The sequence below is a fragment of the Zingiber officinale genome, chromosome 1A (assembly GCF_018446385.1).
Source record: "Zingiber officinale cultivar Zhangliang chromosome 1A, Zo_v1.1, whole genome shotgun sequence".
Taxonomy (NCBI): domain Eukaryota; kingdom Viridiplantae; phylum Streptophyta; class Magnoliopsida; order Zingiberales; family Zingiberaceae; genus Zingiber; species Zingiber officinale.
The window spans coordinates 65,210,464-65,234,750 of NC_055987.1; the positions used below are offsets into that span (position 1 = coordinate 65,210,464).

Consider the following 24,287-nt stretch of genomic DNA (forward strand, 5'->3'; position numbering starts at 1 on the left):
GTGGGTGAGTTGATGCAGATGATTTAGTGAGTATTAAGATTTTTCATAAAAAGAACATCTTTTAAAAAAAACAACAAAATCTGAGAGCATTGACCAATTTTTTTTGTCAAATTTAACGAGCTCTCTACCACACATCACAGTTTGATCATTAAGATATAAGAAGTAAGGGCCATCTGTTTTCGAGGAGTTTTGTAAAATAAAAATATCAAATGAAAAAAATTCGAATCAGGTAAGTTTAAGATCTTCATTTTAAGAATAATAATGAAATTTTAAATCTATTTTTTTCTGAAATTAATAATATGGATGTGACCATTCAAAATAAAAAATGTGTGATTAGGAGAATTTTAAAAAATTGATAATGTAGAATTTTAAAAAATTATTAGGGGAATTTTTAATAAGGAAGAAAATAGTAAATGTTTATATGATATTTTGATGTGGTAAAAAAGTTCATTTAAGAACCGGAATGATCGGCGATGCCATAAAAGGTCAGCAGTTCAAACAAATATGATTAATTGTTCTCCCGAAGATTTTACAAAGGAATCCAAGACAGAGGGGAAGCGGCTGCTGAGGAGTCTCATCGAAATTCGGAAGACCAGCAGGCAAGCGCCCATTCAGTGACGACCTCCCTCTCCGCCGCCGTCTACGCCAATGGCGCCCCTTCTCCGCTCTCGTGGCCTCCTCCTCCGTCGGCCCTTTCACCTCCTCCTTCCACGACTTTACGGATCCGTCTCTCCTGAAGGCGGGATCGACCTGATGAACCCTACTTATGTCGTCTGGGGTTCCAACACCGGCGTGGGGAAAACCCTCGTCTCCGCCGGCCTTGCGGCCTCAGTCCTTTCCCAATCATCCTATGGTCCTTCCTCATTTCTCTACCTGAAGCCCGTCCAAACCGGATTCCCCGTGGACTCCGACTCCCGGTTCGTCAGCCGGAAGGTCTCCGCCCTCTTCCGCAGACTTCACGGCAACTTCCCAACTGGCCTTCTCGTATCTGACCACGTTTTGAACGCTTCGAGCGCTGCTGCTGCGGAGTTGCTCGGAGGTAGGCTTGATAAACGGGAGGAGACCGAGGGACGTGATGAGGCAGGATCAGGAGGTCTCTGTGCGTACGAGGAGACGCGTATTGGAAAAGAAGAACTAGAAGAGGGAGATTTTAGGTTGGTTTGCAAGACGTTGTTTGGATGGAAGGAGGCCATTTCGCCGCATCTAGCTGTACAGAGAGAGGGCATGCTGGTTGAAGACTCTTCTTTGAGAAAGCTACTGGGAAAGTGTTTGAGGCTTTCACTGCAAGGGGGAGGTGATGACAGTAGGGAGAGAGTTTGGCGAGTGATTGAGACCGCTGGAGGTGTTGCAAGCCCTGGACCTTCTGGAACTCTTCAATGTGATTTATATAGGTACGCTATTATTCCTGCTATTACCGTTGGTGAAGTATCCACATGAAAAGAACAATATGTTTAGAATTGGGAATAGGAGAATATTGTATTTCATTATTATGAGATATATTTATAGATTCGCCATAAATCCTAAATACTAATGTGGGACCAAACCTACTACACCTTATACCTAATAAGTCTACTACCCTCAACACTCATTCTCAAGTTGGAACATAAATAGTATCTAAGTCCAATTTTTATATAAACTAGAGAAACTCTTGTAAGTAAAAATTAGCTAGACACGACAATGATGAAACTGAAAAACATACTACTTGCATGCAAGTAAGACAAAATTTAAGGTGTTAGTGGACCATGTAGATGGTCTCTGTTAAAGTTTGGGTTAGCATACAACCAACAATGTGTTTGACTAAATTCAACAAATCAACAAAGAGAGAAACATATACAAAGGAAAGGTTGAAGAGAAATCTTAGAAATTGATCTCTCAAGTCAGCTTCTCCATGAAGTGGTGCATATAGTAACACATAATAAACTGAGAGTTAGGAAATAACTCAACAGTCTTTAGAGGATGGATAGCAAAGCTTTTTAATTGACATAGAAAATTGAGAAGAAGATATTCTCTCTACTTAGATCTTCATTGGAGACGAGTAACATAGCTTGATCCTTTGTTGGATGTAGAAAATGAGAACATGACAATTTATTTATTATGGTCTTCAATGCACAGTAGGGGAAAAAGGAAGAAAAGGGAGTGAATACAATGTCTAAAGGTGTTGTAAGTAGCTTGTGGAGGTTAAGGTAGAATGGGTTTGTGTGCTAAAGCACGAGGAGGAATTTAAAGAAGACAATCTCTGAGAACTTCCTTTTGCAATGCAACCTAAAGAAGATGAGTGAGGAGGAGATTACATTGCTAAAACAAAAGAGACAATCAAATTCACCAACATTGAGAGTCTTTCACACATATAAACTGTGAGTTGGAAAGGGAGAGCCAACAAATTAGAGAAGAGAAGAAAGACATAGGGTTATTCTTGGCTCGTAGAAGGCCACATGCAACTATTTCGGTGACATGCAATGACCAACGATGAAGGAGCAACAATCTAAAGTGGAGGTTGCATGAGCAATAATGATTGTGGTGCTTGAAGTGGCCTAGTTGAAATATGACAGAGATATGATAGTGATGGAGGAATGAGTTTTCACCCCAGTATCTAGTTGGTGGGTGGGCATTATTCTCTTGGGCGAAATTGCAAGGTGCTTGCTACATGCTTTGCCAAGGGTAGGGGTATTAGATGGAGGTGAGATACAATTGTTAGTTAAAGCTTGCATTAATGCTCAAGATTATCAGAGTTTTGGGGATTTCTTCATTGGAGAAGGCATGCTCATCAAAGATACTTGAAATCTGCTACATATCCTTGGAACCCCAAGTATGTCGCTATTTGGTGTGAGAGAATCACTAGAAAAATTAGCATCATTTAGCTTCAACACTTCATTTCACTTGCACTACCATTGACCTTTTACTCCGCCTGACAGCAATCATCATTGAAACCATCAAGTTATTAAATAGACCCTTGCAAATTAAATTCTTGGTAGCAGTGTCATATGACCCTATGCTCCTTGATTGAAAACTCGAGTTGGTCATCAATGGAAAACCGGTTCTTTGTTTCGCTTGTGCTGCTGTTGACCATTTACTCTGCTGATAACAGTGGTTGAGTTGTGAAGGCACTGGTGGCTGTTGGATCACAACAGTTAGGGAGGCATGTAGATTGTGGAAATAACTATTGAGGAGAAAAGAAATTTGAAGAAGAGAGGTGAATAGGTGGATGAGGAGAGAGGCAACTAGAGGGAATATTTTTTGGAGCTCTAAATTCAGAAAGGGGACTCTAGTACCATATAAAATTTGGGAATAGAAGAAGATTGTATTGCATTATTTTGAGATAACCATGACATCATGGGTACATATGGACTCTTAATTGTAACCCTAAACCTAGAATTATTTATGTGGCACTTAATGGATTACACTTAGTTTCTAATAAATCCAATACCTTTAGCAATATGTTTAAGGAAATGTTCAATGGACAATGTTCTTGTCTACTAGAATAGATTTGTTTGTAAATTATAAGTGAAGAAGATGGTATTATATTGAGTAGGTTCCAATTTGCATTGGTATCTAATGTTGGAATTTTCAGGGTTTCAGTTGACTTAGTGCTATCAATGGTAGCATTTTATCTGCTAAAAGGTTGCTAAATATGTGATTTAGAAACTGTGCTCCTACCTGAAGGAAGCAATAATTTGGCAAAATGGAAAAGAGGAAGTTGTCATTTATTTCTATTTTGAACTTAAAAGTCCTGTTTTCTTGCAGAGAGCAATGTTGCTGATAGTTAAAACTAATTCTTTATAACCCTCCGTTGAACATTCTTTGAACCCTTTATGAATTTGGTCATCAGTTGTCCTATGACATAGTTTGTGCTATAATTTTGGAGTGATTGTGTTGATGTTGCTTCTTGTAAATAATTTGTCATAGTTCTAACACTTTTGTGATGATTACATGAGCTCATTTTTTTCTGATACCTGGAACGTGGATCAGGCCTTTCAGATTTCCTTCCATTCTGGTTGGAGATGGTCGTTTGGGTGGAATTTCTGGAACTATAGCTGCATATGAGTGTCTGACTCTTAGAGGATATGATGTTGCAGCTATTATTTTGGTGGATCATGGCTTTTCTAATGAAGTGTGCCTACAGTCATACCTACGAAATAGGTAATGATATGCTATACATAATATATGTAGTGAACTTTTAGACTTTGTTTCATTATGGAACATCCAGTCTCTTCTGTTTTCAATTTTGTTTTTTTAGATCTCCCAAGTCCCAACATTTTTCATATTTTTTTTCTCATATATTGGAAATATCAATCATCTTTTGTGTAAAATTGTCAAAATGAAAGTCGATGACAAATGTGTGTTTTAAACTTTAATTTCAATTTTCAATTTTCAATTTTCAATTTTTTTTTCTTTCTGGAAACGGAATATTGAAAACAAAAAAATTTAGAAAAGGAAAATTCAATTCATCAAGCTTCGAAATAACAATAATCCTAACCATCATTCTGTAACACAAATCTAAAAGGGTTGGATAAATCTATGTTAAAATTTTTGTTTTGACTTGCAATGTCAATTCATAACTCAGTAATTCTTCTGCATGAATCCTGGATTATTCTACCTCTTGGGATGCAAGAAGTCAACTCTATAAAATGTTATCTTTATCAACAGCATATAATCTAGGAAATTAACATGGACATTCGCTCATGAATTGGAAATTAACATATTAGGATGAACTAGTATCAAACTTCTCTACTATCAAGTGCTTTCTACATATGATTACCACATATGTAGAATCTTTTTTGTTGTTCTTTGTTCACTTATATTCCTACACGTATATTTTATAGATCAATGTAATATGCCCTTCTGTCTTAATGAAGGCTACCTGTGCTTATGCTGCCACCAATTCCTCAAGATCCAATAAACGACTTGCTGGATTGGTTTTATGAATCTGGAAAGGTTTTCAGTTCCCTTCAGGAAGTCTTGGTGTCTGCTCATTTAAAAAGAATTCAAAGATTGCATGATATGCCAAGAAAGGCAGGCAACCTTTTCTGGTGGCCATTCACACAACACAAACTGGTTCCTGAAGAGACTATTACTGTCATTGACTCACGCTGTGGTGAGAATTTTGCTATACACAAGGTCTGTCTACTTCTCTGTTATGATAGACTAATACTTCTTTTTTCAAACATCTAAATGATGCATGTTTTATGATCGACGTTGCACTTTTCTCTGTTGCTTGTCTAGGTTTGGAATGATCAAGAGATGATCATTCCACAGTTTGATGCATGTGCAAGTTGGTGGACTCAAGGGCCTGATTCTAATTTGCAAGTCAGTAATACAACATTTTCTTGCTCCTCATGCGACACTGTAAAAGTTGACCTACTAATATTTTTCTGGCCTATTATACTCTTTTCATGATTTAGTTACATGCAGAAAGGCAATGAAGTAATATGTTCCTTGAACTTGAACTGCTTCTTAATTATGATTTTATTGATTATTTAAGACTCCTTTCGAGTTAAACATCTGAAGTAATTCCAAATTTTGTTCATTTGTTTTGGAAGATCTTCAAATTTTATTATGTTGTTATTTTTATCTATATCTCTGAGGTCAGTTAGTGTATGAAGCTGATTTGTAGATATTCTTAGCTTAGAACAAGCAGAATATAGATAATTATTTCACTGAATGTCAAAACTAAATTGCTGAAAACTTTTAGTGGCTATACAATATGTCTCCTATGTCTTGTTTGGAGCTAAATCTACTAGCATGGGTGAAAGAATAATGGGCAAAAATCAAAAGGGTGCCCTTTATTTTCATTAACATCAAAAGGGCACCCCAGTTTGAAAACAACATCCCATTATATCTCTTGCTTTAATGGGACAAGAGATCAATTCCTGACGGGCACATGTCCTCGGAAAAAAAACCCTCCTACTCTCTAGCCACTTGGCGATTAGTTATAAGCTAACCTTGTGATTTATCTCCCAACACATAACTTGGGGATGACTGTAAAAGGTGCTTGGGTCAGTGTAAACATCCCATTATATTTTCATTATGAAAGTATTCTTATTCTAGCATTATTTTGGTGGCTTTGTTCAAAACTATTTAACGTGTAGTAGACTGTTACAACATAAAGCAATTTGACCAAAATTGCAGCTTTAGCCAAAAGTGCTATAATATTATTGAAGTGAATTTGACTAAGTTAGAGTAATTCTGACAAAATTGGAGCAATTTTGACCAAGTTCAAAAGGGATACTTTTATATAATAGTGCTTTACGTTATAACAGTTTTGGCCAAGGCTACTATAACAATGCTAAAACAAATGGTATTTTTTGGGGCGCACTTTTTGAAAGGATATTTTGATATAACTTTGTTGTTTTAATAATTTTTCAAACCGGGGCACTCTTTTGACAATAACAAAACTAAGGGGCACTCTTTTGATTTTTGGCCAAGAATAACACCACAACTTATAAAACTAAACTATAAATTCTACAACACTATTCATGATGCCAAGATTTCTGTCCGGTGGTTTGAGGTTTTGCCTTTTAATGTGGATTAGATGGAGTTGATTAATATCAGAGTCATTATGGTTGGAGTAAAAAATTTCTGTCCTGCAAAACAAAATGGTGCTTGGAATTGCCAACGCAGGTAGCTTCAATGCTCAATCAACCTCAGATATAAAATTTTAAAACTTTGGGATCTAGAATGTGCTTTCCAAGTGCTCTCATCTCAATAGGTTTTACTTGTGGAAAAGTCTTATCTCAGAAGGTCTTTTTCTTACCAAGGATATTCTTCCTCTTCTTCTTTAGCTCAGAGGCTACGGCATTTAATTTTGTTGTTACCTTGAAAGTAAGGTCTTCATCTTTTCTCTTGGTTCGAAGTTCTATTGTTCTTGCTCTTATCTTGGAGATGGTCTTCCTGCTATCCTTCCCCTTCCCTCTCAGCTTGGAAAGCTGACATTTCTTTTCTCTTACCTTGGAGATCGTTCTCTTCCTTCTTTATTTTTGTTGGAGTGCCTTCTGTCATTGTCCCTTTAGTATTTACGCTTGCTGAGGATACCTGCGTGAACCTGAACGATGTTCAGGAAAATATAACAAAGATACGTATCAAGATTCCATCATGAAACTGAGATTTAGGTTACTCATGTACACTTATTTGGAATCTGATAACAAATTATAGGTAAAGGCATTACATCTAAGTGGTTAAAATAAAGATAGTAAACATTAAGGAAGCTAAACATGGATAGGTATATATAATATAGATAATTTACTTCACTCCACATGGGAGTTGTTAATCACTTATTTGAAAGAAAAAAATTGTCAAATATCTCAAATGGTCATCTACCTATGGGTGGACATCACTTATAGATACTAGTTTTAGAGCAGAATATGAACTCCAAACTGACTCTTAGTTCCAAATTAACTCTATTATTATTGATTTATTGGAGTTGTTAGTTATATGTGTTTTAAGTTTACCTCCACATTGGATGTTTTAGTCTACATCACTCGGACACAAGCAAGTATGAGTATTGAACATGTGTGTGATAGAAAGAGGTTCAAATTTGGGATGCAGGTGCAGGACCAAGAATCAAAGTGTATGAGAAAATTAATGAGTATGAGGATTTCTTATACATCAATAACTCTAGATTAAAAAAGTACCTTTCCACCCCCTTGCATATTCCTAATTAGATTAATTTTTTTTTTCCAAAACCCCCCCTTGTATCTTCATGTCTCTAGACTAGTATCATGTTTTTGTTTATGTCCTGTGTCTTTGTCATTTTTATCTTTCTCTTTTTGTGAGTTTTTTTGTTTCTAATCTACGTAACAGGCTGGGTAATGTAATATTTTAATACTATAGCTCGAGAAAGGATGTTAGCATTTGGTTTTGGTTGTTAGAGTTATCAGTTAATTGAAATTGTTAGTTATGTATTGTGGGTTTGGTACTCTTCTCTTTCAGATAAAACACTCAATTTTGGTTAAAATTATGTCAACTATGAATAATGAAGGGTAGGAGGAAAAATCTAACACCTCATGAGCTCTTTGGTGCACCTCAAGTATATAAGTTGCTGTGAGTTTTCTCTATTCACTAAAATAGTAAAAAAGAAAGATTAATATGCTTGTTTTGGAGAATTATTGATCACCACAATAACAACTTTTCTTTCTGAAGTTCTATCCCATCAGGTTATGTATGGCCAATATGACAAGGTTTATGATGGAATCCGTTCATCTTCAGGAAAGTTTAATTCGCACATCCCCGAAATGAAACCTTTGATTGACACCAGCCATGTCTAACATCAGCCTTATTAAAGAAGCATTTTATCACTACTCAGTGATCTATTCTAATTTTTGGAGATTCTACAACACTGGTCTTCTATGTCTACTGGATCAATTTAATTAAGTTCATGCACTTCTAAAGGAGTTCTGCCGTGTAGAAATAAGGTTAGGAAGGATTATCATTCCTGATTTAGCATACGCGTAATCATTTAGATAATGGTGGGATTCAACCCCAAACACAATTAATAGTGAGGAAATTCAAAAGTCACCATGGACATGAATTAACCAGTTGTAAATTAATTTTTAATAACTTTCTTTTTATAACATATAAGTTAATTCTTTATACAATCTAATTAATCTTAGACCATAAAAATTGTTTCTTAAAAATATTTAATTATTAAAATAATTTATATTAAAAACTTTTTATTAGTTTTATGCAATTTCATATAGTTATATTAGCATCAATGAAATAATCTGCTTATAACACGATTAAAAGGAGATAACAAAAATTTCCACCGCTACTTGAAGTCACAAGCAAGAAAAGTAAAAATTAGGACTCAAATAAACATTCTTTTCTCTCTTTTTTCCTCTACCTGTCCTAGTTGTGTAAGCAAAGAAAGTTACTGTGGAGAAGAGAAAATCTCTCTATGTTATATTAATATGTTTACATGTAGGTATTTATATACACAAAGAGAGAAAAGAAAAATCAATCTCAATCCCTATAGTAATACAATCAAGATCAATCTTAATTCTAATAATCAAGGGAATCCAAATCAATTATAATCCCTACAATTAAGGGAATCTTCGGAAGTATTCAACACTCTCCCTCAAGCTGGAGAATATAGAACATATGCACCAAGCTTGTTACATATGTAGTCAATTCGGAGACCTTTCTGTACTTAGTAAATATATCTGCTAGTTGATCATGTGAATTGACAGAGCTAGTAGATATTTTTCCAGATATGACTTTCTCTCTGACAAAGTGACCGTCAACCTCAATATGCTTTGTCCTCTTATGAAAAATTTGGTTGAGGCGATATGCATGGCGGCCTGGTTGTCACATATAAGTGATACTTGTGTAAATTCTCCAAACCTTAGTTCTTGAAGCAACTGTTTTAGCCATATAAACTCTTGATTGACTACGATCATAGTTCGATATTCTGCCTCTATATTGGATCTTGCCACAGCATTATGCTTTTTGCTTTTCCAAGAAACAAGGTTATCTCCGACAAATATACAAAATCCAGAAGTGGATCTTCTATCAGTGGGAGATCCTGCCCAATCTGCTTGAGAATATCTTACAACTCGAGTATGTTCTTTGTCTTCATACAAAAGATCCTTTCCTGGCGCGCCTCTGATATATCGAATAATGCGAGTTACCGCATCTTAAAGAGAGTTTAGAAACTGACTTACTGTAAACGAGATATCAGTGTTTCCCTATTAATCGTTTGTACCGTTCAGGATTTGGAAGAGGCTTCCTCGATTTGGCAGGAGCTTGACATTAGGATCCATGAAATTGTTGACTATCTTTGAGTTTAACATTCTTATTTTTTCCTTTGAGATATGATGATCCCATCTTTAGACTGTGCTACTTCTATCCCCAAGAAATATTTGAGTGTGCTGAGATCCTTTGTTTGGAAATGTTTGAAAAGATACTGTTTTACTTGTGAAATCCCGAGATGATCACTACATGTGATGATGATATCATCAACATAAACCACTAAGTAGATGCAACCAGTAGATGAGTGGCGATAAAAGACAGAATGGTCAGCCTCACTCTGAGTTATGCCAAACTGTTGAATTACAGTACTAAATCTACTGAACCATGCCCTGAGTGACTACTTGATGCCATATAAAGATTTTCGCAGGCAACATACAAGACCAGAACTCCTCCCGAGCAACAAAATACGGAGGTTGCTCTATATAGACCTCCTCGAGCAGGTCACCATGTAAGAATGCATTTTTGGTGTCCAACTGATAAAGAGGCCAATGTTGAATCGCAGCAATGGACAGGAAAAGGCGCACAAAAGACATCTTGGCAACAGGAGAAAAAATGTCCCTATAATCCAATCCGAAGATTTGAGTATAGCTTTTAGAGATAAGGCGAGCATTAAGCCAGTCAACCGTGCCGTCTGGACCAACTTTCACTATATACACCCATCGACAACCAACAACTGACTTCCCAGGTGGTAGAGGAACGAGGTCCCAAGTTCTACAGGAGAAAAAGTGTCCCTATAATCCAATTCGAAGATCTGAGTATAGCCTTTAGCGACGAGGCGAGCCTTAAGCCGGTCAACTGTGCTGTCTGGACCAATTTTCACCGTATACACCCATCGACAACCAACAACTGACTTCCCAAGGGGTAGAGGATCGAGGTCCCAAGTCTTACTGAGCTGCAAGACACATATTTCATTTAGCATAGCCCGTTTCCATCCTGAATGGGCAAAGACATCACCTGCAGTATTTGGAAGAGAGACAAATGACAAGGAAGAAAGACAAGAAAAGTAGGAAGGAGAAAGACGATAATAACTCAAGGAAATATAATGAGGAGAAGGATTCCGAGTGGAACACATACCTTTCTGAAGTGCAATGGGAATATCAGACTTAAGGGATGGGACCAGAGGAAGAGGTTAAGGACTCGACTCCAAAGATGTGTCTATGGCAATGTCAGTGATGGGCGACGACAAAGCAGGTGAGGACGACGCCGATAAACCTGCAAAGGAGGAGATGGGGCTGGAGGTGATAGAGACTCCCCCGGAGGATAAAAGACAATCACTGGTGCAGGCGGAGGAGAGAACTCGGATGGAGATGCGTGAGGCCCAAAAAAGGGAACTTAATCAAAGAACGTGACATCAACACGATAAAGTACTGACGGAGAGTAGGGGAATAACACTTATACCCTTTCTGAGACTGAGGGTATCTAAGGAAGACACACTTATGAGATCGAGGAGAGAGTTTGTCAATGCCAGACTCAAGAGCATGAGCAAAACATATAGAACCAAAGACCCTAGGTGGTAAAGGATGAAGAGATTGATAAGCATAAATTACATTATGAGGTATTTTACCTTGGAGAGTTGAAGAAGGCATGCGATTGATGAGATAATACGCAGTAAGTACATCATCACTCCAAAACTGATGAGGAACGTGAGAGTGGAGAAGAAGAGTCCGGGTGGTCTCGAGGAGATGACGATTCTTACGTTCTGCAACTCCATTCTGTTGAGGGGTATGAGGGCAAGACGTGCGATGCAACACACAGTGAGATGCCAAGAATGCACGAAACTAAGTAGATAGATATTCACATGCATTATTACTTTGTAAAGTTCGAAAAGAAATACTAAACTGAGTTTTGATTTCATGGAAAAAAGATTGGAAAATAGAAAATAACTCTAAACGATCCTTCATCAGATACAACCAAGTATAACGGGAAAAATCGTCTATAAAAGTAACAAAATATCGTGACCCTAATGTAGAATAAATACGACTCGGACCCCAAATATCAGAATGAACCAAAGCAAAAGGGGACGTAGCCCGACTCACAGTGCGAGGAGAAAAAGAACTACGAATATGCTTTCTTAATTGACACGATTCACAAGACAAAAACTCTAAATGAGAGAGTAGGATGTAATTGTCTCAACTTATCCAGACCTGGATGTCCCAACTATGCATGAAGCGGAGATGTCGCCGCTGAACCAACAAGAGAGGGCTGGTGAAGCCGATATAGGCCATGAGACTTACATCCGAAGCCAATCATCCTCCTCGTATTCCGGCCCTGTAAGGAAACAAAAGTTTTAGTAAAAGAGATGACACAATCAAAGACCCGAGTAAGTTGGCTTATGAATAATAAATTAAAGGGAGCTCTGAGGACATAAAGACCATTATGGATAGAAAGAGACGGGGAAGGATGAACAATACCAACACCCTAGGACTGAGTTTGGGAATCATTGGCCATGGTAAAATGGGTAAATAATTGGAAGTAGAGAGAAAAGAAAAAAAGGGATTTATTACTAGTGATATTTTCGGTGGCCCCAAGTTAAGAACCAAGGACCCAAAGAGGGAGATATGCCAATAAAGGAATTACCAGCCTGTGCGATAACAACATTGGAATCTGAAGCATGACGATCCTCATACCATTTCAGAAAGTCATCATAGGAAGGCGGTGGGATCAGATCCGATGGCAATTGTGTAGTGGAAGCTGAAGAAGTGACAAAACTCTAAGCGATCTGAGCAATGCGAGGAGATCGACCATGGAGATTCCAACACTTATCAATCGTGTGTCCTGGTCGGTGGTAATGATCACACCAAGGATGTCCTCTGTCAATCTTACGAGGTGGAGGTCTGTTTTTGTTTCGAGAGACTAAAGCTGACGAGTCAACAGGAGCGGAAGGAGGCAACGTCAAGACTTTGGCAGGGACACGGAGGAGAGTTGTCTAGGTATTGTCTGTGGGGTTGCCCAGGATCTGATCGCGAACATGAGAATAATCTGTGGGCAGACCATATAAAGCCAGAGACATAAAAAATTTTTTCCTATTTTAAGCTCCACAATAGGAGTCGCCGCAGGTGGAGTTCATTGTCATTGACTAGAGATTGAACCTAGGAGGTCCTTCGCCAATCTTACGAGGTGGAGGTCTGTTTTTGTTTCGAGAGACCAAAGCCGACGAGTCAACAGGAACGGAAGGAGGTAACGTCAAGACTTTGGCAGGGACACGGAGGAGAGTTGTCCAGGTACTGTCCATGATAGCTTGGCTGTCCAGGATCTGATCGCGAACATGAGAATAATATGTGGGCAGACCATATAAAGTCAGAGACAAAAAATTTCTTCCTATTTTTAAGCTCCGCAACAGGAGTGACCGTAGGTGGAAGTAATTCATTGAAGTTACAAAGAAAACTAGAGACTGAACTTAAATAGGTAGACATTGAATCCTTAACCTGATGGGCACCGAGGATGGTCATGAGATCATCTCAAACCTGATAGAGTCGCCGAGAGGTGTTTGTAAAGAGTTGTTGAGCCTGTGTCCAAACAGAGTTACAAGTTTTGTGAGTGTGGAAGACATCCCTAAGAGATGAATGGATGGTGGCTCGGATAATGCAACAGAACAACCTTTTTCCATAGAAGATAATCAGCGACTTGGACATCTTTTTCAGTGTGAGTGAGATGTGTCTCATAATCCTGTCCAATAAGCCAAAGCTCAGTCCGAGAGGTTCGAGAAGAGTAGTTCTTACCATCTAACTGCTCGGAAGAGAGTGATGCAGGATGTGGTTGGTAAAGATTGAAATATCCGGCTTTGGAGTGTCTGAGAAAGCCATTGATCAGCTCGGTGAAAGAGGGCACACAGCGAAGAAAGACTCAAGCGATGCAAGAAGATAGGTGAGGACGGTGGAACTGTAGGAAGAATAATCCCTGTCGTCGCCAAACTGCTGATCTCTCGAGCCTCTCTCTGTCGTCGGACTGCAGGAGAGGACGAAGGACGGTGTGCCACGATGTAGGAAAATGCTAGCGTCAGTTCGCGAAGAGGAGAGGAGGGAGGTAGCGTCGGGCGGTTGTCAAAGAGGGACTGCGATATGGTGCGAAGAGGCGGCGAAAGGATCTCGGCGGTGCAGAAAGAAAAAAAAAAAGGGGTTGCCTTTCAACCTCACTCTGATACCATGTGGAGAAGAGAAAATCTCTCTATGTTATATTAATATGTTTACATGTAGGTATTTATATATACAAGGAGAGAAGAAAAATCAATCTCAATCCCTATAGTCAAGGGAATACAATCGAGATCAATCTCAATCCCAATAATCAAGGGAATCCAAATCAATCATAATCCCTACAATCAAGAGAAAGTATTCAACAGTTACCATATTCCTTTTCCCATGTGAAATATGTTTTTAGTTGTTGGTTCTTCTCACAGCTGGAGAAGTTTAAAAATAATCCATTCAAATATGGCCTTGCAAAATTGTTGTGCATGTATTTTTTTAACCAGATATCCCACCCAACATTTTAAATCTCATTTCATGTCGATCCACACAAACAAAACTTATTGTTTCATCTGCAGATTAACATGCAGATCAACTTGATTCACCCAATGCAGGCTTGGGCAAATGAGGGCGAGGGAGAAGGTGAGGATTCTTCTAGAGCTTTGTGAGCTGTGATACAGAAGAGAGGAGGCTAGGGTAGAAAGCTTCTGTTGCAGATGGAGACTTGGGCAGAAAGCTTCTGAGGCAGGGCAGATAGCTAGGAAGAAAGATCACTGATGGATTTTGAATATCTAAACCTCTTGTCGTGGTCACCCTCCCTCTTCCTCACCTTTTCAGATCCCTTCTCTCTCTCCTGCTTCTCCTTCTTTGCCTGCTGCTCTACTCCTTCCTAGTTGAACCTTCCTCATCTGTGGCAATTGGTAACACTGGTAAAATGACATTGTTAGTGATTTGTTCTAATTGAAAATTGACAGACTGGCTCAGCGCTGGTACAATGGCACTGTTACTGATACATTCCAACCGAAGATTGAAACCCTGGTTCAGGATGAAACTTTCAATCTTGATACCACTGATAGCTTGCTATTTTATACCCCCAAAATTTAGATTGTCAAAATCTTAATCACCAGAGATAATTGTGAAGCTTCAAGATGAAAAACATGAATATTTGGATAATATACAGAATTATTATCTGATTGCTTTAATTCAATAGTCCATTTTACCGATGGACACCCACACTGCTCAGTTCATTTCATTTTCAAAATTGATTGCAATGCTCGGTGTTTAGATTTAATGTGCATGCTCCTCCATTTGCTAAATATGTGAATTTCAAATCTCCTAGTCATAAAAACTACTGTAACACTTGTTTCTTTTGGATAAGCATTTTTTGTTGGCTAGGTGGTTTCAGATTGAACTTGCCAAAGACATTGGATATTCTGCTGCAAGGTATGGGCATGTAATGTTTCCGGAGAATGTGTATGAACCTGCGTTGCAATGTGCTGAGCTTTTACTTGATGGGGTTGGAAAAGGTTTGATATTACTTCTTAGTTTCCTAAGTTGCCAAATAAATTTATTATTGAAAGCATGGATGTTCAAGAATGATATAATTCACACTTTCCATTTTGTCTTTTATTTTACAGGATGGGCATCTCGAACTTACTTTTCTGACAATGGATCTACAGCAGTTGAAATTGCTCTGAAGATGGCTTTTCGCAAATACATGTTGGACCATTGCATCAATGCAGATTTTCACAAGATTAGTTCACTAGAAGGATGTGTAGACCTCAAGGTAGATTTCCCAGTTTTGTGTCCATTCTCCTTGTTCATTTCATTCTTGCTAATCTTATTAATGATGAATGCTTTTTCTTAGGAAGGGAATAGTAATGGATAATATGTAGTTGATATTATTCAAAAAAATATTTGATGTGAAATTTTATGGTATATACTACTGTTTTGTCACAGTGCATTATTGTTCTGAGAGTTTCATAATTTTGTTAGCTGTAATAAATTATTACTTTGGCAGTTAGTTGCATGTGTTGTCTCAAAGATAAACACGGGTTTGAGTCGTGTACAACCCAATGTGATTCAATCTTTCCTGGGATCCCGTACTAGCAGAACTTCGTGCACCGGACTGCCCTTTATACCTTAATCATATGCATGAAGAGATATCTTCTTATTTGAAGTGTCCATTAAGGAATTATTCTTTCTGAAAAATAATCCATTAGAATTCTCATCTTATTTTATTTGAACCAGTTCTCATGAAGAGAATTTTTCTTATACTGGAAATGTTCATTAAGGGATTATTTCTGTTTGAAAAATAATTGATTAGAATTCTGGTATACTTTTGTTCTTCCAGAACTGCTTAAAGTTAAGTCAGGACAGAATTTTAGATTCTATTAGAAATTATGGTGAAATCTCTCTCTCTCTCTCTCTCTCTCTCTTATCATTCTTGTTGGAGAAGATTATGCTCATGCAATGATAATTAAGCATTTTATGTAGATACTAGTTGATTAGCATGAAGGGGAGTCCTGGCGCAACGGTAAAGTTGTTGCTTTGTGACCAAAAGATCATGGGTTCGAATCCTGGAAACAACCTTCTGCAAAAAAGCAGGATAAGACCGTGTACAATGGATCATTCTCCGGGACCCCGCATAGCAGGAGCTTCGTGCACGGGCTACATTTTTTTTTTTTTTACTAGTTGATTAGCATAATTCAGTTGACATCCTTTGAGCTGGTATACCTATGAAAATAGTGCTTTAATTTTTCTGATCTACTATTATTAATATTAACATGCCTCTGCACTATAAAGGGATAACTAGATGCCTAAAGTATGTTGTCAATTCCGCAACGCACGAAAAAGTCATCAAGTAATAAAAAGATATTAATCCAAGAGATTTCGCAAAGTGAATTATTTAGACTGTCAAAATGTTGATTCTAGTTGTGAACTAGAAGGACTGAGAGAGAGCTGGAGAGAGAAGAGCTATGGAGCGAGGAAAGTTATGTGAGGAAGTCTAACTTGGGAAGGTTGTTCTAGGATTTTGGTTTCATTGTAATATAAATTGCTTATCTCCTACCCTCTATGTTTATGCTATGTGGGAAGTCTAACTAAGTATCGGAGTTGCCTTGTGACGGTCACACTAGAGTGTTTACCCTTTTGATACTCAGTGCTATTAAGTAGATAAAGTAACATAAAAAGTCCGGTTAAAGGGATACCTTCTGTCACCAAGAGCCCTCCGGTCATACAATCTAAATTACACGTCACTTCCTAGTATGAAATTGGGAAAAATCCATTAAGTGCTAATTAGGACCTTCCTTGTAGAGATTTAGCCTCCATTTGAAGGGAATGCTCGAGATGTCTGGTTAAAGGGATACCTTCAGTCACTAAGGGCCTCTAATAATACAATGTCGAGTATTCCCTCTATGTGACGACCGATCTATACATCTGTTCAATTAAACAATACATATAAGCACATAAAGTTCATACACATTTAATCGAATAGGAATAATGCATAAACATGCCATAGAAATAAGAAATAGGCATATCCATAGAGTTTACATCAAATACACATTACAATTACTCCCTATGTCTTAGAACAAGAAAAATCTACTCCATGCGCAAAGAAATAGGGCTCGAAGACATGAATAGAGGCAAGAAACAACTCAAAACACAAAGAAGAGAGAAGAAAGCTTAGCCGAGATGAAAATGATGTCTTCGAGAACCAATCCTTCGCTTTGGAGGTGGACAAATGATGGAGACCATGATAGATCGTCGAGAAGATGCCGGAAGATGGAGTGGAATGACCTAAGTTCATCTTCGCCAAAAGGGAAATTTCCTCCTCAAAAAAAGGGGAGGACCCCTTTTATAAGCAGGGGGCACGACCACCCTGCTTGTCCGCGCACATGACCATGCCTTAAGGCACGACCATGGCATGCAGCGGCTCAGAAAGTATGGCACGATCATGCCTTGAGGCACGACCGGGCCGTGTGACTCTCTGCCTTCTGAGCACGACACGACCATGTGGAGCTTTGAAGGGAAGGGCATGACCGTGACTCAGGGCACGACCTATCCTTGTGTAGTGCTGTGTGGAGAGGTATGGCCGTACCTTAAGGCACGACCTGCCCATGCTCATTTCCGAAGGAGGCTACATCATGCATTCTTTATTCATTTTAGTTCCATATCGCATCCTATCAATGAAAACTAGATAAAAATAGATCTTCGAACAAAATGAGTAATCATGCTGATAAAATGATAAAATAGAGTGCGATGTCGTGAATTATAATAAAGAAATACAAATGAATGTGCGTCAATCAACGTTTAAAAGCATCTATAATCTACGTGCATCACACCCTCAGACTTAAATCTTTGCTTGCTCTCAAACAAAAACTTGCAATCTAAATCTATGTGTCAGTATAATGTATCATAATCCATATTGAATCAATCTAACTCTATCAAATGGTTTTATTGGTGCTCATGATACCAAAGTAATTTGAGTGTGGCCTAAGAAGATGTTCTCCGTGCTCAGTACGATGAATGATCTAAGTTCTTAGTTTCAATCTTTATGCCTAGTCAAATCGTCATCTAACAGAATTTCCTCATATTCCCAGCAATAGATACTTACCTGCCATACGCTTGGTCCATTCTTCTCAAACTACCCAAGGTCTCGAAGAAGTGCTCAGAATCAAGAGAAGTATAATATTTATTTCCCCAATAACTTAACTCGGTTTAAATGGATAAGTTGCTACATTCTACTCGCGATAACTATTTTTTAATCTCTTATTCAAATTTAATATATTTTCTTGGTGCTTTAAAAGTGCAGCACTAACATAAATGCATATATACAAATGCTAGTGTCAGCATAAACATTTTTCCAAACGAGTGGACATGATCTGAGCTGCATCTAATAACCAAAATGTAGTTTGAAAGATCACGGAACACAAGTACTAACAAGTTTTTATGAATCATGGCTATTTATAAAGTTATTTACCATTCAAAGACATTGCTCACTAAAGATGGGGAAAAATCATTCACTAAACATATTAGCACTAAACATTAACAAAATAAATAAAGAACAAGCGTGCTAGAATTTCTACTTGAGAACAAGTCAACAACAATATGATCAAAGATGAGCTCAACAAGCCATAAAGTGAAACTAACATATATTGGAAAGCAAGTTGAATCAAAATGCAAACAAGTTGAAATAAACCAAGACTAAACTGAAATAAGAAACAAGTATGTATCGCCCAGACTTGGACATTTCATTGTCCCAATAAAATCAATAAGGTGGTAGAGGGGGATGGCGCGGGTGGTGAAACGAGGGAGGAGGGTATGCCACAAGGGGCATTTCCTAGGAGGGAGTCTAGGTACTCGTGGTAGGTTGCCAATTTGTTCGTGATACTAAAAAAGTGTGGCAACTTGCCGCCTAGTAACGCCCATGGAGTTCTAAAATCCTGCATTCTATCTCGTTCATCATAATAATCATTAACAAATGTAGAGATCCACCCCTGAAGATTTCTCGTCTATTGAAAATGATCGCGAACTTCTTGAAACTGTTCTTGAGTCAATGTACAATGCCCCTCCAGCAAGCGCCGAGTGGTCATGTGCCCTCATGAAGAGGGTCCAAAGAAGCACGAAAGTCATAAAAATCGAATCTAGAGTACCTTGTATCACCATAGGCAAATGAATATCTTGCTGGCTCGGAGTGTCCAACTAGTTTTGGGTATCTAGCAAACGAGGGTTGATGGTGCTCCTTGGGGGTTGGGACATGCTCGGGCGCTAAGTCCTTAATGATCCAATTAGCCAGGTTTTTAATTGAGGTTCGGTCGGGGTTAGGCAGGGGTAAAGGAAATCAATTCCTTCTCAAGAAACCATGCCCATTTTCGTCTCAACATATCATTTTCATTGGCAAATAGGTTTCTAGGTCTATCTTATTTTACCATGTAAGACATCTAGACCATATAAATTACATCTTAAGTGTAAGGTAATATTGATTATCAATCCGCCAAAAAACAATCATCCCCGATGAGGCTTTTCCGTCTCTAACAGAAGTTTGGAGAAAATAGAACCCTGAATTGAAATTGACTTTGTTTAACATCGCCTAAAGACAATAAAGCTCTACCTTCCTAACTATCCCGTCACTCTCACCTCTACCAAAAATGGTTTTACTCATAATTTGGTGGAGGTAAAAAAAAATAGTGTTTTGAAGGGAGGAGTCTTTGGAGCGAGATGGGTCGTGGGGGCCATCAAGATCGTCAATACAGTACAAAATGAGTTGATATTAAAAGGGAAATTAAATTTACGAAACCCCGAAGGCAAACCAAAGCAGTTATCAAAGTCGTAAAGAGACCATCAGTAATCATGATTCATTATTCGAAAGCTAATATTACCATCTTGATTATCTTCCAAGGCAAATTAGTCTTTAACGAACTTAAAAATTTTAGGATAGGCGGGGATAAGTATGATGGTGTGTATACATCAAATCATTCCAATCGAGATTGCTAATCAACCAATCGACAATATCCTTAAAGCGTAAAATTTTTATTGTATAAGGATCAAGATATCTAGTGCAAACTAGTTTTTGGGTAACAAGAACATTAAATCTAGATTTTTGCTCTTCATTTCTAAAAGTAATGCCCAAAGAATTCTCGTTACCTTCGTCACGTGTTTGCCTTTTTCTTTTTCCAGATGCCTTAGCCTTCCCTTTGTCAAAGGCCTTTCTTTTTCCCTTGTTCTTGTCGGGGTCCTCGCCTCCTCCGTTTGATCCGCCACTCCTTTGGAGCCTCTTCAAGATATTAGACATGATATGTCGAATTAGATTTAGAGGGGAAAGTTGCTCTTGGAGGAAGGAGAGAAGAGGAAGAGAGATTTTTGAAAACGAAAAAGAAGGAAGATTGCTTCCTGTGACAAATTGAGGTGGGAAAAAAAGAGAGGAGATGTGTAGATCTTGGGATGGGGATGGAAGACAACTTAGATTTAACCTTGGAAGCAGTAGATCTTGGCTTTAGAAGGTGGATCTTGCTCAAGGTTGAAGAAGGGAGGGATTTGGGAGGAGAATTAAAGGAGTAGATGAAGGAGAAGGGGGGAGGTGGAGCTCAAACGATTGTGCCCCAAGGTGGCATGGTCGTTTTTGGGGCTAAATAGCCCCGAGTCTTCGAATCGACATGACCGTGCTTGGATATACGGCTGTGCTGTGTGTTTCTCTGAGAAGACAAAGATACGGCCGTGCCGTGTATCTCTCTAAGTACACGGACGTTTTTTTTTCCTTGGCATAACACGACTGTGTCGCATGACCTTGCCGTGTGCCCTCCTGTGCGTGGGGGCATGACTGTGCCGCATGACACGACCTCGGCGTGCGTCTCTTTGAGCTGAGGGGCACAACACGACCAAGGCGTGGATTTCGTCTTCTTCTGCCGATGCTCCCACACGGCCGTGCACGGCTGGGTCATGCGGACTACTGCCCCTGCTCCTATTTGACACTAGTTTCTTTTTTTCACTTCTCCCTAATGCCTCCACACTCATGAATGAGTTCATGGCCAGCTACGGAGGTCGACAATCCTGAAAAATGGAAATTGAACTGAAATTACACTCTAAAAATAAACATAACAAGAAAAGAAAAGGAAACAAACTAAGGAAATCCTTGGGTGGGATCCCAAGAAGTGCTCGTTTAAGGTCACGAGCTCTACCCCTTGGCTCAACTTAGAGCCTTTGCCTTAAAGTGGAGATGCTCTCCTCCAACGTGGCAAGTTGTTTGCGGCCCCTCCTTCATCCGGGCACGTGCTGGGATGATATAGTTATCGTTATGGGTTCAGGGGTGTCTTTCCTTATCCGTCGAACTCGGTGCTTCATCCGACGGTCTTCCTAGGGGTGGTGGTGTTCTTTAGGTTGGATCTCAACAACTCTTAGCAACAGACAATGGATTAGATGACTTGGATAAAACAAATTCAAGCCTGTCCTCTCCGACTACCAAAACTAATCTATGGTTTTTCACGTTGATCACGGCTCCTGTTGTAGCAAGGAAAGGTCATCCAAGAATACTAGGGATTTTTAGGTCTTCATCCATGCCCAAGACCATAAAATCCGTAGGGACAATGAGTTGTCTACTAGTTGTAGTGCTATGGTGGTCAATCTCAAGTCATTAAAACCATGTTTTTTACATAGAATAAGGAATGAGACTAATACTAGCTCCTAAATTGCAAAAAACTCGGTGGTACCAATTTTGCATGGGATGGAGAAACTTCCTAGATCTTTGAGCTTCGGTGGTAGTGTGTTGAGCAAAAGAGTATTACACTCTTCAGTTAAAGCTATAGTCTTATAATCGTTCTTTCGCTTGTTGGAGATGATGCCCTTCATGAATTTAGCAAACTTTAGCATTTGATGTAAGACATATATGAGAGGAATCTCAATGCAGAGTTCTTTAATCTTCTCGAGAAATTTCTCAAATTCTTTATCCTTTTTGGCTTTTGCAATTCGTTGAGGGAAAGAGATTGGTAGAATATTTCTTTGTGATAGAGGCTCTTCAACCTTCACCTCCTCTTGAGCAGGATCAATGTTAGAGGAGAAGACTAATTTTTTTCAATTCCTTTTTAAGCAGTCTCTTGGGGCTTTCCTAACGTCCGTCTACTCCTTAACTCAATAAGATTGCAATGCTTTATAGGATTGGGCTCTATCTTTCTTGGAAAGGATCCTTGTGTTATTGAAGAAGAGCTAGCCACTTGTGCTATTTTACTGTTAAGCATCTTCAGGTGTTTCTCAACGTTGTCCATCCTTGAATTAAGTTGCTTAAGGTCATTCTTCATCTCAACTTGGTTGGCTAGAATTACTTCAATAAGTTTATCCGTTTTTGAGGGTTGATGATTCTGCTGCCCTTGGTCTGATTGTTTCTATATGAGAACTTCGGATGATTCTTCCATCCGGGGTTGTATGTATTGGAGTACGAATTGTTCTGTCTTGTGTTGAAGTTGCCTATAACATCCACTTGTTTAAGCTGAGCCAACTGTGCTGTAATGGCTCCAAGAGGGCAGACTTCTTTTGCATGTTCCACTCCACACACTTCACAAGTTGAGACAATAACATTTACCGGACTCGTGTTCATTAACTCGAACTTCTTTGTTAAGGCGTCCATCTTTGTAGAAATTAAGCTTAAGACATTAACATCATACTTCCTAGTGGTTTTAACGGGGTTGCCACTTTGTTTAGATGCCCATTGGTGATGATTCATTGCCACACTTTCTATGATTTCTTTAGCTTCATCAAATCCCTTGTTCATCAAGGCTCCACCAGTTGCGGAGTTTAAGAAGACTTTGGTTTGATAGTTGATTCCATTGTAGGTGTGGATATGGATAGCAACGAGGCAGGTTTGGGCCGGGTTTGGCTAATACCAGATCCCGCCCCGCCCGAAAAAATGGACCCAAACTTGGACATGCCCTGCCTATTTTTTCAATCCGCTTTGCCTCGACCCCACTCAAAACCCGACAGTCCATAGTGGACCCCGAAAAAAAAAAAGCAATTCAATAATAAATTATTATTATTGCCAGTATATATATATATATATATATATGAAAAATGTGATCGAGAAAATAAAAAAAATTAAGGACTTTACCTGTCCCGCCTATCATTTCACATCGATCTCCCTCTCTCTCTCTCTCTCTCTATATATATATATATATATATATATATATATATATATACGATCGACTTGAATAACCGACGGAAACATGTTTAACAGAAGATGACACATAAGTATGATAACTTGGTAAATTTGGTGAGAATTATTTTCTAGAAACTTCTTTAGTTATCCGTGATGTGGGCATATCGAGTATCCCTTGAATCTGTCCCATATGGGGATGTTGCCCATTTTGTGGAGGGAAGAATTTCTTCAAGAAGATTTGTTCACACTGCTCCTAAGAGGAAATGCTATTTGCGGACAAAGAATTAAGCCAAGCCTTTGCCCTGTTTCTCTAAAAAACAAAATCCAAATAAGAGTAGTCTGATAGCTTCAAATGGGACACTGTTCATCTTCATGGTGCTACAGATTTTATAAAACGTCTCCAAGAGTTGGTTTGGGTCTTTTGTGGGTTCACCCCCAAATTGGTGCTGCTGAACCATATAAATGAATGCTAGCTTGATTTCAAAATTATTTGCCTCAACAGATGGTGTGGTGAAGCTAGACCTGAGAACTCAACAGATGGTTTGTTTGCCTTAGTCCTTTGTGCTTGTGCTTGCTCTTCTTCTATTTGTCTCTGTGGATTTCTTCTTCTATTGAATGTCCTATTGATCTCAGCAACAATAGACAATAAATTCCCTACATTATCAATCTTCGCATAAAAGAGCAAAAGCGAACTCAGTTTTTGTTTTCAAGAACAAAATGCAGAATTGAAATGTAGAAATTTAAAGTGTAGAATTAAAAGAGAGAAGTTGCAAGATACGAAATATTCACAAAAAGATGTGTCTAGATTAACTCAAATGCTGATCAAATAATGTTGCTCTACAACAATCCCGGACAACGGCGTCAAAAGCTTGTTAATTCTGCAAGTACACGGAAATATCGTTAAGTAATAAGAAGATATCGATCCACAGGGATTGATGAGCAAC

At 38.6% G+C, this 24,287-nt stretch overlaps 1 protein-coding gene across 1 annotated transcript; it reads left to right on the top strand.

Annotated features, from left to right (window-relative positions):
• Positions 1–494: 494 nt before the first annotated feature.
• On the top strand, positions 495–15,235 carry LOC122025755 (bifunctional dethiobiotin synthetase/7,8-diamino-pelargonic acid aminotransferase, mitochondrial-like). The gene is made up of 5 exons (XM_042584631.1): positions 495–1,391; positions 3,967–4,137; positions 4,854–5,115; positions 5,221–5,304; positions 15,099–15,235. The coding sequence occupies exons 1-5, from the start codon at positions 649–651 to the stop codon at positions 15,111–15,113; spliced, it is 1,275 nt and encodes a 424-aa protein (XP_042440565.1). The 5' UTR covers positions 495–648; the 3' UTR covers positions 15,114–15,235.
• The last annotated feature ends 9,052 nt before the right edge of the window (positions 15,236–24,287 follow it).